Source organism: Ailuropoda melanoleuca, chromosome 19 (assembly GCF_002007445.2).
Source record: "Ailuropoda melanoleuca isolate Jingjing chromosome 19, ASM200744v2, whole genome shotgun sequence".
Classification (NCBI taxonomy): Eukaryota; Metazoa; Chordata; class Mammalia; order Carnivora; family Ursidae; genus Ailuropoda; species Ailuropoda melanoleuca.
Window position 1 is genome coordinate 9,766,230 of NC_048236.1, and position 13,988 is coordinate 9,780,217.

Here is a 13,988-nt window from a genome sequence, read left to right on the forward strand (position 1 = left end):
CCGCACAAAGAGGACGAAATCAGAATTTCGAGCACAGACACCAATTGTGTGTGGCACAGCATTGCTTGAGCATCTTTTAAAATTCCTTGAGCTCATAACACGTCCTTATCAGAAAACCACTATCCTACCTCTGACCTGCCACCATCCAGTACTATTTTCTATGTAGCAATAATTTTTATATCCCCTTATGGATTGAGAAACACAAACATTTCTCCTTCTGAGTAAGACACCTAAAAAGAGGAAGAAAGCCACCACACTCAGTCATTTCCCCCAAACTTTTAACAATCCTTAATTACACATACAAAATAGAACGGTTAAGCAGAGAGGAAGCCATGGGATTTAATAATCCTTGTGTTTCCAACAGGCACACTCCAACTTCACTCCCCTGTGACTTTGCAGGTATCTGTCTCTGTTTTCCTTTTTTCAGAATTGGCTAAAGCAATAATAATTTATTGTAGAGAACTCCCGGAATCAACCCAGCACCTCCTCAAAGATGGCGTCTATAATTTTGGCAGCATGCTTAGGACAATACTTCTTGCTTATTCTATTCTGAATCCGTGAAGAGAAGCGATAGATGTCTAATGTCCTACCTAAGATAATCCTTCATACATTGCATCTCTTCTCTTGATCTGTTGAATTCAGCCAGAATGACTACCTCAGAACGTGAACTTCACCATTGGAGCTATGTCCCCAGAAGGCAAACAACTACTTCTCAGGGATGTTGAAAACAATTTTATGCATCAGATAGGGAGTTAGACTAAGAAACTTGTATTCCCTTCTACACATACACACACACACACACCTGGTACTGTGGTGGAGCTGACTGACACCTACTCACTAGCTCACTGTCAGCCCCTCTTCCCGATGTGTTCAGTGACAGCACGATGGTAGCCGTGAATAGGTCATATGAGAGTATTTTCACCATGGAATTGGGCAAATGCTACAAATCAGGGCTTTTCTATTCTAGAGAGCTAGATGTTAAACATTTACCGGCTTGCTACTATGGCCGCCCTTCATTATTCATGAAATTTAATAACAATGTAGTATTGTTGATATTCCCCAGACTGAGGTCCATTTTTAGATCTTTTTCTACTTTACTTCTGTAACCTCTGGTGACAAGAAAGGATAATACTTCTTGGAATTTTCCTGTCTCACTTTTTTTTTTTTTTTTTTTTTTTAGAACTGAAAAGATACCATTAGTGATGCTATGCCTTTATCCCTAGGAATGAGAGTTAGGCGATTATTAAAGGAGAAGCTAGGCCAAAATTTCCATTTGAACTCTTCTTTACTTTTGCATTCACAGAGGCAGGGGGTGCCTCATACTTTGAACACTGACACATTAAGAGCAGTTACATAGGTAAAAACTGAACGCAAGCACTACAGGAGAGGAGATTAAGCAAGATCTAAGAATCAAGGCGATCAACAAGAACGTTAACCTTTTCTTTTCCAGAAGTAGGAAGAAGAAATAGAAGGTACTGGAGCACAATGAATCAAAGACTGTCCTGAATGACTCCCGATTCTAAGATTAGCTGGGAGGTTTTGCTGGATCGGTACAATGTCATGTGACCATTGCAAAGTATTTCTTATTTTTCAAGAATTGGATTAACCCTCATTTGAGTTGACTTAATTCCCTTGCCAGGCATTTGTTTCTCAGAAACACAAAATCTATAGTATTTTATTCAATTAGTAGTATGTTTATATGTTGTTTTGTAAATCACAGCTGTAAAATAGAGACTTTTTAAAGACGACATTTATTAAGTACTCACTATATGCCAGGCAATGACCTTGTGAATTAAATACCATTATGTCCATTTTATTGATGTGAGAACTGAAGCAAAAAATAAAGGGGAAGCAACTTGTCCAGAAAAACACCCCTTAGGAAGGGGGGGAGTTACAGCTGGTACCCACAAATTATTCTTACTTACTTTTTTATTCTTTAGTCTTTGAAAAATAATTTCAAATATATGCATGTGTCCTGACTATTTTATATACATCCTATAAACTTGGAAGGACTGGTGGGCCAACCTATAACACCTTATAAACTTTTAATTTTTCCCACATTCAATACAGTTAACAATTAGAGAGACATCAGGGTTTGATTTATTGATATTTGAATAAGTCTATGACAATTGAAATACCTATAGAGTGCTCTAGACTACTAGTAATAATAATAATAATGACAATAATAATGATAATTCCCAGGTAGTAATGGTGAGGGTTGAGTTCTTATTCTCCCCATCACAACTGGATGCATCTAAACCACCAGGTAAAGAAAACAACTGTGAATGCTGACAAACTGCTAATTCAGTAAGGGTGGGATGGGGCAGAGTGAAGAAGGAGTCAGCTATTGGAACACATCATCTGGTCAACCGACAGCCTCAGGAAGCAAAAGCCTGGAAGACATTATGAAAGAACATTCTTAAGTATTACATGTCCCTAGGAATTTTAGAAATAAAGTCAGGATAGTATCTTAATCTTGGAACTCCTAAACAAATGTTCAGTGCCATGAGCTCCTCACAAACATGTCTCAACAGAGAAATGGACAGTAAGAACATGAGGGGAAAATCTGGGGGAGTCCACAATTTTTTTAATTATATTCATTTATTAAATACTAATTTTATTGAGTTACTGTGTGTTCAGCGTGATATTGGGCACTCTAAGTCAAACAAACAAATAAACAAACAAATAAACCCTATCCTGGCTCGACTTATCATCTACAAGAGATGGACAATTTATGGGGCTCTACCGGAGCTTTGCATGTTGGGTAGAGCAAATACAGAGAGCCAGCACACAGCAGAGTCACCAAAACCTGTACAGGAAACTCAGGGAAGCTTACCCGAGAAAATGACCTTCATGCTGAGTTCAGGGAATTGAAAGGCATGGAGAAGTTGAGCGTGGCTGAGGCACGGGATGTAGGGAAGGGAGGGCAGAACATTGAGCAGTGAGGCTGCAGCTATGAACAGGGAGCAGGTCATGAAGGCCCTGAGAGACATGAAGACTGTGGGACTCTCTTTGGGAGGCACCGGAAGCCCTAAAAAAGTTCCAAGCAAGGGAATGAGTGGATGGCAAGATAAGATCTGCCTTCACAAAGTTCAAGGATGAGGTCCCAGCAAGGCAGCCAGCTAAGAGGCCATTGTGGTCCCACAGGTGAGAGGACTAGAGAGGGGAAATTGGAAAGGAGAGAAGTAGAAAGACGCAAGAAAGATTTTTTTTTTTTTTATTTTAAGAGAGAAGATGGACAGGACTTGATAGGTGATATATGTGGGAAATAAGGTAAAAGAGGAGTCAAGGGTGACTCCATGCTTCTGGTTTAGATAACTGAAGCATTCACCTTAACATCCAAGATTTCTCAACACCCAGAGAGCAACAGTCTATGGACAAAGAACATAAATTCAGTTTTGACAAGTTGAGTTTGAGATGGCCATTATATACTCTAGTGGAAAGCATTGCTGCTCAGTAGGAATATAATGCAAGCCATAAAGGCAACCCACAGCTATAACTTTAAATTTTATAGTAGCCACATTAAAAAAGTAAGATGAAACAGATGAAATTAATTTTAGTAATATATTTAACCCAAAATATCCAAAATATTATTCTTTCAACATAATCAAAATAAACAAGTTATTGAGATAGCTCATTTTTTTCCTACAACGTCTGAGAAATATGGAGTATAATTTAGACTTACAAGACATCTCAATTGGGACTAACCACATTTTAGTGCTTGGTAGCCACATGTTGCTAGGGGCTATGATATTGGACAGTGCAGATCCCAAGGGCAATTGGATAAATGGGTCTGGAGTCCAGTAGAACAGTATAGACTAGAGGAAAACAATCTGGAAGCATCACTGTATGTTAACTGAAATAACTGGGTGAAATAACCCAGATCCCTGGGAAGAGTATGACTTGAGAAAAAAGGAAAGTGTTTCACAGAGCCCTAAGGAATGCTAGCATTTAATTTATTTTTTCAAGTAATCTCCCAGTGTGGAGCTTGAACTCACAACCCTGAGATAAAGAGTCACACACTCTACCAACTTAGCCAGCCAGGTGCCCCAACATTAGCATTTAAAAGATAGGGAGAAGAGCTTATAAAGGACACATAGAAGGAGCACACAACAACCTCTTGGTAATATTATTTTTGTTCCACCTAAGTATCCCTATACAGAAGAAAATATCCATCTAAATTTGGGGGAATCCATAAATCAATGAATTATGTGAGGCATGTCATCATTATGGAACCTCTGGAGAAAAATGGTCACGGATGTATTTTTCTGAAATGAGGTTCTGACTTACACAATAGGACTAACACCACCCTGTCATATCAGGAAGGATGGGGTCAGTAGAATGAGACTTGCAGTAACAGAAGCTGGGAAAAGAACACTATCCAGATACCTGTGGCTCCTACAGAAAGAAAATGTTTTACAATTGGTGAGTGAGAGAGAGAACATAAGCAACACTCATACAGATCAAGCACCTTGCCGTTTTAACAAAACAGGAACTAGACTCTGCCTTGTAGAGAGTGGGAATTTTTCTTCACCTAAGTATTAAATATTATTACCAACTTCAAATATATACATTCACCTCTGTCAACTCAACTGTTACAGTTGGAGTCAGAGGAAGCTACAAAACAGGAAATATCACAAATATGAGTACACATCAGACCTAAATAAGGTAGTGAGGGGCAGAAACGGAAGGTCTCCAATGTCAAACAAAGAACTTAGAGTGAAATTGGACCATAGAGGGGGCCTTCCCAGAAAGAAATCACTCTCCAGCCACTTGGTTGTTAGCAAAGGGGGGAATGGATGCCTTGTTTATGCAGCTCTGTGAGGCCTCCCACCCTGCCCTTGGGGGGCCTCGTGCTGGGGGAGGGAGGTAAGAGCTGAAAGTGAAGACAGCAGGGTGCTTGTGCCATATCAGATCTCCATCAACATGCAACCCCAAAAGATCATGACTGTGGGAGCTTTGTAAATCAACTCTTAGGGTGCTTGCTCCGGGGCAAATAGCACAAATTAATTCTTTCTCCATGAAATGCAGCAAAGTTTGTATCTATGCTGAATTCAAATTGCTCATTAGCTCTGACATGTTCCTAATGAGGTTATAATGCTCTGGGACAGAGATCAAGTCACTGAGCACAAATAGCTAGAGATAGAATCATAGAAAAATAAAGTTAGAAGGACCTTGGAGCAGAGCTTCTAAAAGTTTAATATCAATCACCTAGAGATTCTGATTCAGGAATCTGAGATGCCCCACGTCTAACTAGCTCTCAGGTAATGCTGATGCACTTTGACTAGCAAGGCCCAAGAGATCATCAAATCCAGTCACCTTATCTTAGCGGTAGGGACGCTAGAGCCCAAAGACATATCATTGGGAGTGTGCTGGAACTTCCCTGAGGACTATTTTGGGGTAGTTGGGCATTTGTCCATAGACCTATAGGTCCGCCTAAAATTTTTTTTTTAAAGATTTTATTTATTTATTCGACAGAGATAGAGACAGCCAGCGAGAGAGGGAACACAAGCAGGGGGAGTGGGAGAGGAAGAAGCAGGCTCATAGCGGAGGAGCCTGATGTGAGCTCGATCCCATAACACCGGGATCACGCCCTGAGCCAAAGGCAGACGCTTAACCGCTGTGCCACCCAGGCGCCCCTACCTAAAATTTTTTAAATAGAAGCGTAGGGAGTAGGGTGGCCAACCATCCTGGTTTCCTCAAGGCTGGGACGTGAGATTTTCTATTTTAAAACCAGGAAAATTCCAGATAAACCAAGACAAATCTTTCATCCTTGTAGGACCCTTTTGAATCTCCTCATTAATATTGTATCAGGACTATTATCATTTTTACCTTATCAGTCCCTGAGTGCTGGGATCATGACCTACTGCCAAGATAAGCACCTAAGAATCCTGTCCTGAAGTTCTCCAAGAAGAGTTGCTTAGACAAGATCATGTCTGCAGAACCTTTAACCACCACATGGCTAAGTACATTTCATTTTTAATTTTTAATTTTTTTTTAAATAGAGTTGGTGCACAATGTTACATTAGTTTCAGGTATATAACATAGTGATTCAACAACTTTATATGTAATGTTCACCATGAGTGTAGCTCCCATCTGCCACCATACAATGCTATTAGAATACCACTGACTATGTTCCCTGTGCTGTATTCCCATGACTTATTCCTATGACTTATTCATTCCATAACTGGAAGCCTGTGCCTCCTACTCCCCTACTAAGTATCGTTCTAAGAGACAGTCTCCAGTAGTTCTCAAAGTAGTGCATGAAAAAGGAGTATCAAGGACACAGAAAAAAATCCATAAGCATATCATGTTCTTTTTAACTACACAAATCTATTTTAATTTTTCCCCATTTGAAAAAAAATATGTCTAAGAAATAAATCACTAACTTTTAGAAGTCTCAAACACACATTAACAACATCTTCGGTAAAGTCACTAAAATAACAGTAATACTAAGGATGTATCCCTGATATTGAAAACAGAAAGTATACTGTGCACAACTGAAATGATTAGAAATTAAAATCTCTCTCCACATTGCTATTTTGCTCACTAGAATTAGGCCCATTAACATCTGAAAGAATAATAAGCAGTTGAGAAAGCAAAAGTGGTAAGTTTTCAGACTAGCCAATGCTAGCAGTGTGTTGCTATGGCTTCTAAAAAAGAATCAAAATGCACAGTCCTGACTGCATTGACTTACCATGGAGTTTAGCTGCTTAAATAAGATGCCAACATAGTCTGGCTGAATCACTTGACTTAATATTCATGCAGTTAGGACACTTAAAACAATGGAAGGAAAGAAGTGTGGCTAAATATATGCAATGCATTTGAAATAGGTAAAAGATAGAACCCTAGACACTCAGCAATCATTACCTGAAAATTAAAGAGGGCAGAAGCAATCCTATTATGCATTATAAACAGCCTAGCTGCTGACTTAATGGTAGTTTGACTAGCATAACCAAGGATTCCTTGCTCCAATATTAATAGGAAATGTATTGTACAGATCCAATAGTTCATGAAATTAACAAGGAAAATGAACTGGAGTGGAGCAACTCTGCAAGTAATAGGAAGGCATCAGCAATTGCTTCCCCAGAGCATACTGAACACTTAAAAAGAGCTTGGGGAGAGTACATGTATATAAATGAGAATGGACATTATTTGAATTTTTTAAATAATACTTCTAATTTAAATACTTTTCAAATTCTCCATTGGTTGCAAATCTTTTCAAGAAGAAACCATTAGCTCAAAATGTCAATAAGTGGTCATGGGCTATGGGACCTGGTCCACTGATAATGAAAGTTAGCTGCCACTTGAATCAGCCTAAAATGACCATAAACATGATTTGACAGCTGTCAAAAGTATTCCCATATCATTTTTATAGAACTAAATACTTCTAATAGGACCTAGAAAAGTTTCCCTTCTATACACCCCAACAGCCTGAACAATTATATGCATGCTCATTGGCCAGCCAGAAAGTATGGTGAAGTCAACTTACAAACCAATAGACATCCGATGAAAGAGAACATCTTCCCCACAGACACTGCCATGAACAATCTGACTGAAGCCTGCATTGACCAAACAAGAAGCTGGGAGGGTTTCCACAGAAGGAAGAATATGACTTCTGTTTCTCCCAGATAGAGACCCATCCAAGTCTTCCAAAATTGCTGCATGAGGAAATGGAAATGCTACTAAGTTGGGAGAGTTTATAAATTTCAGCTGGTTGGTCTTCACAGTAAATCCACCTATAAATCGGAAAACAGAAAGACCGTTACACATGGTCCAAAAGACTATTACAACAAGTGACAGCTGAATTCACTGGGATTTTTTAGTACTTTAAATGCCTATTTATACAGTTACCATTCACTTGCTTATTTATTCAAGGGAAAAAAAAATCATGAGAGTTTGTTGTATGCCAGGCTCTGTGGTATGCGCTAGAGACGCAGAGGGAAACAAGAGCGGGATTGGCACTGCCTTCATGCTGCCTGTATTCCAGGGCAGTGATTTTCAACCAGAGTGGGTCTGCCCTCTAGGAGACATCTGGCACTGTTTGGAACCATGGTTGGCTGTCACAGCTGGGTCAATGGCAGGGCTACTGGCATCTGGTGGGTAGAGGCAGGAACGCTGCTAAACATCCTCACTGCATGGGACAGTCCCCACAACCAAAAATTATCCAGCCTAAAGTACCAATAGCACGAAGGGTGAGAAACGGGTACAATGGGAAATAGAGATACAGAACACTAATTTACTAGTTATTAGTAAAGGGGTCGTGGTTCAGTCTTTCCATCTTTCTGCTCTAGTTCTTCTATAGGGAGTCTAACCCTATCTGTTATGAGGCTCATATTTTAAGCATTCACCCTCAAAAGCAACGTTCAATCAACCATGTGGGCAAATCGCAATAATAGCACACTTTTTAAGTATTAGCAGTAGGGCTACACTGTTTGTGGTCTTTCTCTCACCCCACCTGCGTGTGATTTATCAGTACTGCTGTTGGTCCAGCTGCCAGGTCCTTCTAATTCCCACACCCCCATTATTAAAATGTAAAAACTGAGTACACATAGGACGTCAGTACATATGCTACTATATTTCTGTGTTATGTACATTATAAAATATACCCAAAAGGAATATAAAAAGAGTAAGATACAAATAATTAGTGGCCCCGATGTTTTCATTACGCATCCCAGTAGAGTCCATGCAGTGAATTGTCATGCATTCGAGACTCCAGGATTCCACCTCTTGCAACTTCTATAGTTCATCTAATACCACAACCACCCACCGCTCTACCTCTAGGTCCTATTGGAATTTTTGCATATGCTGTTCCTAATTCCTAGAAAATTTTCTCTGCCTATGTCCCCTTGCAAATTTCTATTTGTCTTTCAAAACCTTGCTCAAGAGCCACCTCTATAAAACCTTGCCTGACCCCTTTCTTGCTCCTTCACTGACCTTGTTCAGTTCTCTAGGACTGGACTCATCACACTTACTACAGTGACTGGCTTAAATTTATTTTTGTGTCTAGGTCAAGAGATCCTGGAAGAGAAGAATTATGTGTTTTTTCATCTTTGTACACCCCAGTTCCTCAGACAGAACCTGGAATGGACAGTTTTTAAGCAAATGAAAGAGACAGCTTACCCAGATCATCCAGTGAGAAGAGATTCGAGGTCATAAGGACTAGTATGCTTTTCTTCAGGGTCTCATGAATGATATGAAACAGTGAAGCTATTAAAGAAACTGAGGGATTGTAATTTGAAGGGAATGCCATAAGGCATTTTTTATTCCTATTATTATTTCTACAGTCTTAAACTCAGATGCCACCCAAAAAAAAAAAAACAATCTCTGACTCTGCCTACACAGAAAAAAAAAAGTAAAGTGGAGAATTGCTGATTATTCATTTAATTAAAAAAACAAACAATTATCTAAATTGGTGATTCAAACCACAAGAGCATATTTACTTGAATTACTTGGTTTGGCTGTTTACAATGATCAAATCAACTAGATTGCTCTCTACTTCTTTTCACCTTGGCCCATGAGTCCTTCAAGGTATTTCGCACCACCTCAGAGATGTGGTTAACAAGTGAACGAGAATTCCTATGGTTCTCTTTGTGTATACAACAAGCCTTGGGCTATTGAAAACATAAAGTACCGAATTCTGGCTCTTTTAAGAAAGATTGCATGTGTGTTAGTTTATATCCCTATATCTATCCACTCAACTTCATTTATTCAATCAATGAACTGCCTAATGGGCACCAAGCTGCTGGGACTAATGATAAACCTCTGAGCAGGGAAGACACGGTCCCTGCCTTTGTGAAGCTCAGAGTCCAACAGAGATGGGGCACCATAAAGATAGAGTAAGACAGATGCCATCATAGGGAAAGAATGGGGGGCTACAAGAGTCACATTGGGAGCACCTGGCCTCCTCTAGGATTTCTTTCAGGCGATCAGAGCAGCAGTTTCTACTGACGCAATCTTATAACCGAAAGAAATGATGACTCACAAAAGTTTTATCACTATTTATCACATTTTCTTGAATGTTAGCCTTCTTTAGTGTCTGTCTTATCTCTTCGAAAAACTTACCCTGTCCCCGGGAACAGCCGGCACAGGTCCTGATGGACACACACTCAGTGAGATCAAAATTAACAAAGGTTGTGTTAGATATTATCAGTTCCCATCTTTTGGGAGTTTTGATCCCAGCTGACATACACAGGCTTCCCTATGATTTGGAAAGAAAAAAAAAGAAGAGAACTGGCCACATGAAATACAATTTGTAATGCACAAATAAAAACAAGAGATAAAAAGACAAACTATAGAGTGGGAAAAAATATTTACAAATCACAAATATGACAAAGGATCAGGATAGGATGCACTACACACACATTAGAATGATTAAATAAAAAATAGTGATGAGAGCAAGTGCTGTTAGTTTCCACAGCCACTATGGAATATGGGTTGGCAGTTTCTTACCAAGGTAAACAAACTCTTATCACATGACTTAACAATTCAACTCCTAGGTAAATGAAAATTTACGTTCATACAAAAACCTTACACAAATGATGGTAACAGTTCCATTTGTAATCACCAAATCTGGAAACAACTCAAATGTCTTTAAACAAATGAATGGATTAAACCCTGTGGTACATCCATAGAGTGGAGTACTAGCCAGCAATAATAAGGAAAAAATCCTGCTTCTTTCAACACGTTAGGTAAATCCCAAAGGCATTTGAGAGTGAAAGAAGCCGGTTTCAAAAGGTTCCATGCTATCTGATTCCATTTAGATGATTATTCAAAAGACAAAACTATAGTGACAGACAATAGATTAGAGATCCCCCCCCTGCCCTGGGGCTAGACCTGAGAGGTGGATGTGGTTACAAAGATGGAGCCTGAGGCAGTTTTTTGGGGTTGAAACAACTGTTTTGGATCTTCATTGTGGTCATTATGGTGGTGGTGGTTACACTGATCTTTATACATGCTTGAAATCATAGAATGCTACAGCAAAAAAATTAGTTTTACTGTATGTTAATATAAAAAATAAAAATAAGAAAAATCTAAAAAGAAACAAAAACTGCTTCTCGTATTTTCCACAAAATCTCTTCAAAAAACTCTGCCCAATCAAGTTGTTAGTATTTTACTCTTCAACTCTTAAAAATAATTGTATACCTGAGAATCACCAGAAATTTGTCAGGGGCCTCCACCATGAAAGACAGTGCTGAAAAGAAAGAAGAAAAGCAAACCAGTGGAGACAAAGCCAGTACAGAAATCAGAAGAACACTTAAACACTAACATTAAAAACCTCAGGGAAATAAGTATATTATGTCCATAGAAGAAGCCCCCAAAAGGATTTTTCAGAAAAGAAAACAAAAATGAGAGAGCAGAAATAATCAATTCAATAAAAAAAAATTGAGGAAATAGCCCTGAAAATAGAATAAAAAGACAGTTGACTAATCAGAGAGAACACTAAGAAAAGTAGGAAAGCAATAGAGGAGACCCAATAACCCAAATAATAATACTATCAAGAAATAAATAGAGAGAGAGTGAAAGAAAGAAAGAAAGAGAGAGAGAGAGAAAGAAAGAAAGAAAGAGAAAAGAAAGAAAAGAAAGAAAAGAAGAAAGAAAAACATGAAGAGAAAATTATCAAAAAAAAATGACTGAAGAAAACATCTCAGAAGGGAAAGATAGATTTTCTAAATTGTAACATCCCATTCAGTGCCTAACACAGTTGTTAGAACAAAAAGTTTCACAAGAGACATCATCCTGAAACTGCAAAATACCAGGCAGGGACAAGATTTTAAAAACTTCCAAAGAAGAAAACTTAAAAGGTTACCTAACAGACCAAGAATCAGAGTGTCTTAAACTATTCAACCCCAATGCTAGAAGCTAGAAGACAATGGAGCATAGCCTTCCAAGTGTCAAGTCAAAATGAACTCCAACCTGCTATTCCATGACTAGGAACCTATGAAGAATGGGGTCTCTGTCAGTAGCTCAAAATATTTACCTTTCATAGACCCCGACTTTGTTAAGTTTACTATAGGCTATATTCTAATAAAATGAGGAACTAAAACAGAAAGGAGGAAAATGTGGGAATCAGGAACAAGAGCTCCAATACTGGGGAGACACGCAGGAAAACTCCAGCATGTTGGTCAAGAACAATTTCAAGGTGCAGCTGTGAAACCCTTCTCCAAAATTGCTCGTGCAAGTGTAAACACTTGGAATTGTTGTCTAGCATGACTCACTAAAGCTGAAAGGATACCCTCTGAGCCAGCAATTTTATAATTTGGTATATATTCAACAGAAGTGCATGCACATGAACACCAAGAGACATACAGAAGAATGCTCATGACATCATTATTGACAGTAGCCCAAAACTGAAAATAATCAAATGTCCACCAATAGCAACATGCCTTTAAAAAACTGTGGTATAGTCATGAAGTGAAATACTACATAGTGATAGTGATGGGAAGAACAAATTATTGTAACATATAAAAAATATAAAAACATGTATGAATCTCACAGACATAATGTTGTGCCAAAGAAGCCAGGCACAAAAGAATTATTACTCTATGATTCCATTTATATAAAGTCCAAAAATGGAATTCAAATTAATCTATGTCTATAGAAGTCTGAGTAATGGTTTCCCCTTTGGCTGGGGGGGCTAGGGTGGGGGGTTGGGTGGCAGGAGGTATGAAGGGATTTCAAAGGAACAGGTAATATATTCTATGTCTTGATCTGGGTGTTATGTACATGGTTTTTGCTTTATAAAAATCTATTGAGTTCCTCACTTGTGATTGGTGCACTTTCCTCTATAAATGTTATATTTCCATAAAACATTTATTTTAAGAAGTGAAACGGATATGAGAGAAAAGTAACATATAAGATGGGAGGGAAGAAAGACGTTAAAGGAGTTTAAGGTCCTTGCATTACTCAGGTAAAGTTTAACAGTGCTGTTGTAATTTAGACTTCATTCAGATGATAGAGCATGTTGAAAATTTAAGTACAATAACTAAAATAATCATAACAAAATGAGTAACTTTCAAATAAGTAAATATAAAAAAAGATACTCTTCAATGCAAGACAAATCAAGTTTGAAAAGTAGGAAAGAAAGAAAGAAAGAAAACTGATTGCCAAACTGGGAGCACAAAGTAAGATGGTAGAAATAAATGCAAATATATGGAAGACATCAGCATGTGGATGGTAATTGAAACCACTAGAGAAAATGAGATTTCGCCCAGGGAGAGCAAGTACATTGAGAAGAGAAAGGGCCCTACAACAGAACTTAGAGAAACAAAAGGATGAAAGGTCTAAATTAAGGAAGACAAATTCACAAGTAAAAATAGGACCTAACCTCCCCCTCCAAGAAATAGTAGGAAGAATGAAGCCATCCATCAGCATCTGTCTGAGTAAGATGTATGTTAAAGTATTGTCATCTGCTCAAATTAATTTCAATAACAATAGAAGGCGACCATCCCACAGAGATTTCCCAAAGTAGGGTGACCATGATTTACATCCAAATCAGAACACTTTTGAGAGTGAAAGCAGATGCTAATGAAATAGGATGTCAGGACAATAGGCATAAACAAACTACACAGCCAGACTGGGGGGCATAGTGATAGGAGAAGGCATATCTTTTTCTTGTGTTTTAAAGCCATTCTCCCTGAACATTAGTCCACCCACCTCAATAGAAAGGTAATGTTGAGTGTGAGGGTCTCAACATACACACAGCTATGCTTAGAAGAGAAAAATTCCATTTAATAAAAGTTCTCCCAGAAACAAGTGTTTGTTTTAGGATAGGACTCATTGGTAATTGCGCGCTATCACTTATGCGTGGATAGAAGGTTGAAGAATGGATAGGCCACATTCTCTGAAAATCTTAATTCCTAAAGGAATGGCAGGCATGAAAGATAGAAGCTAAAATCAGAGTTCCACAACCACAGGGTCGGACGGGCATCCTTTTTCTTTTCTTTTCTTTTCTTTTCTTTTCTTTTCTTTTCTTTTCTTTTCTTTTC

At 38.5% G+C, this 13,988-nt stretch overlaps 1 protein-coding gene across 1 annotated transcript in view; it reads right to left on the minus strand.

Annotated features, from left to right (window-relative positions):
• Positions 1-13,988, minus strand: part of PKHD1 (PKHD1 ciliary IPT domain containing fibrocystin/polyductin) — a 453,280-nt gene that overhangs the window by 225,192 nt on the left and 214,100 nt on the right. The window contains exons 48-49 of the mRNA XM_034648265.1: positions 10,066-10,201; positions 7,493-7,739 (exon numbers count right to left, since the gene is read on the minus strand). Coding sequence (XP_034504156.1) covers positions 7,493-7,739; positions 10,066-10,201 — 383 coding nt within the window. The remainder of the gene's footprint in view (positions 1-7,492; positions 7,740-10,065; positions 10,202-13,988) is intronic.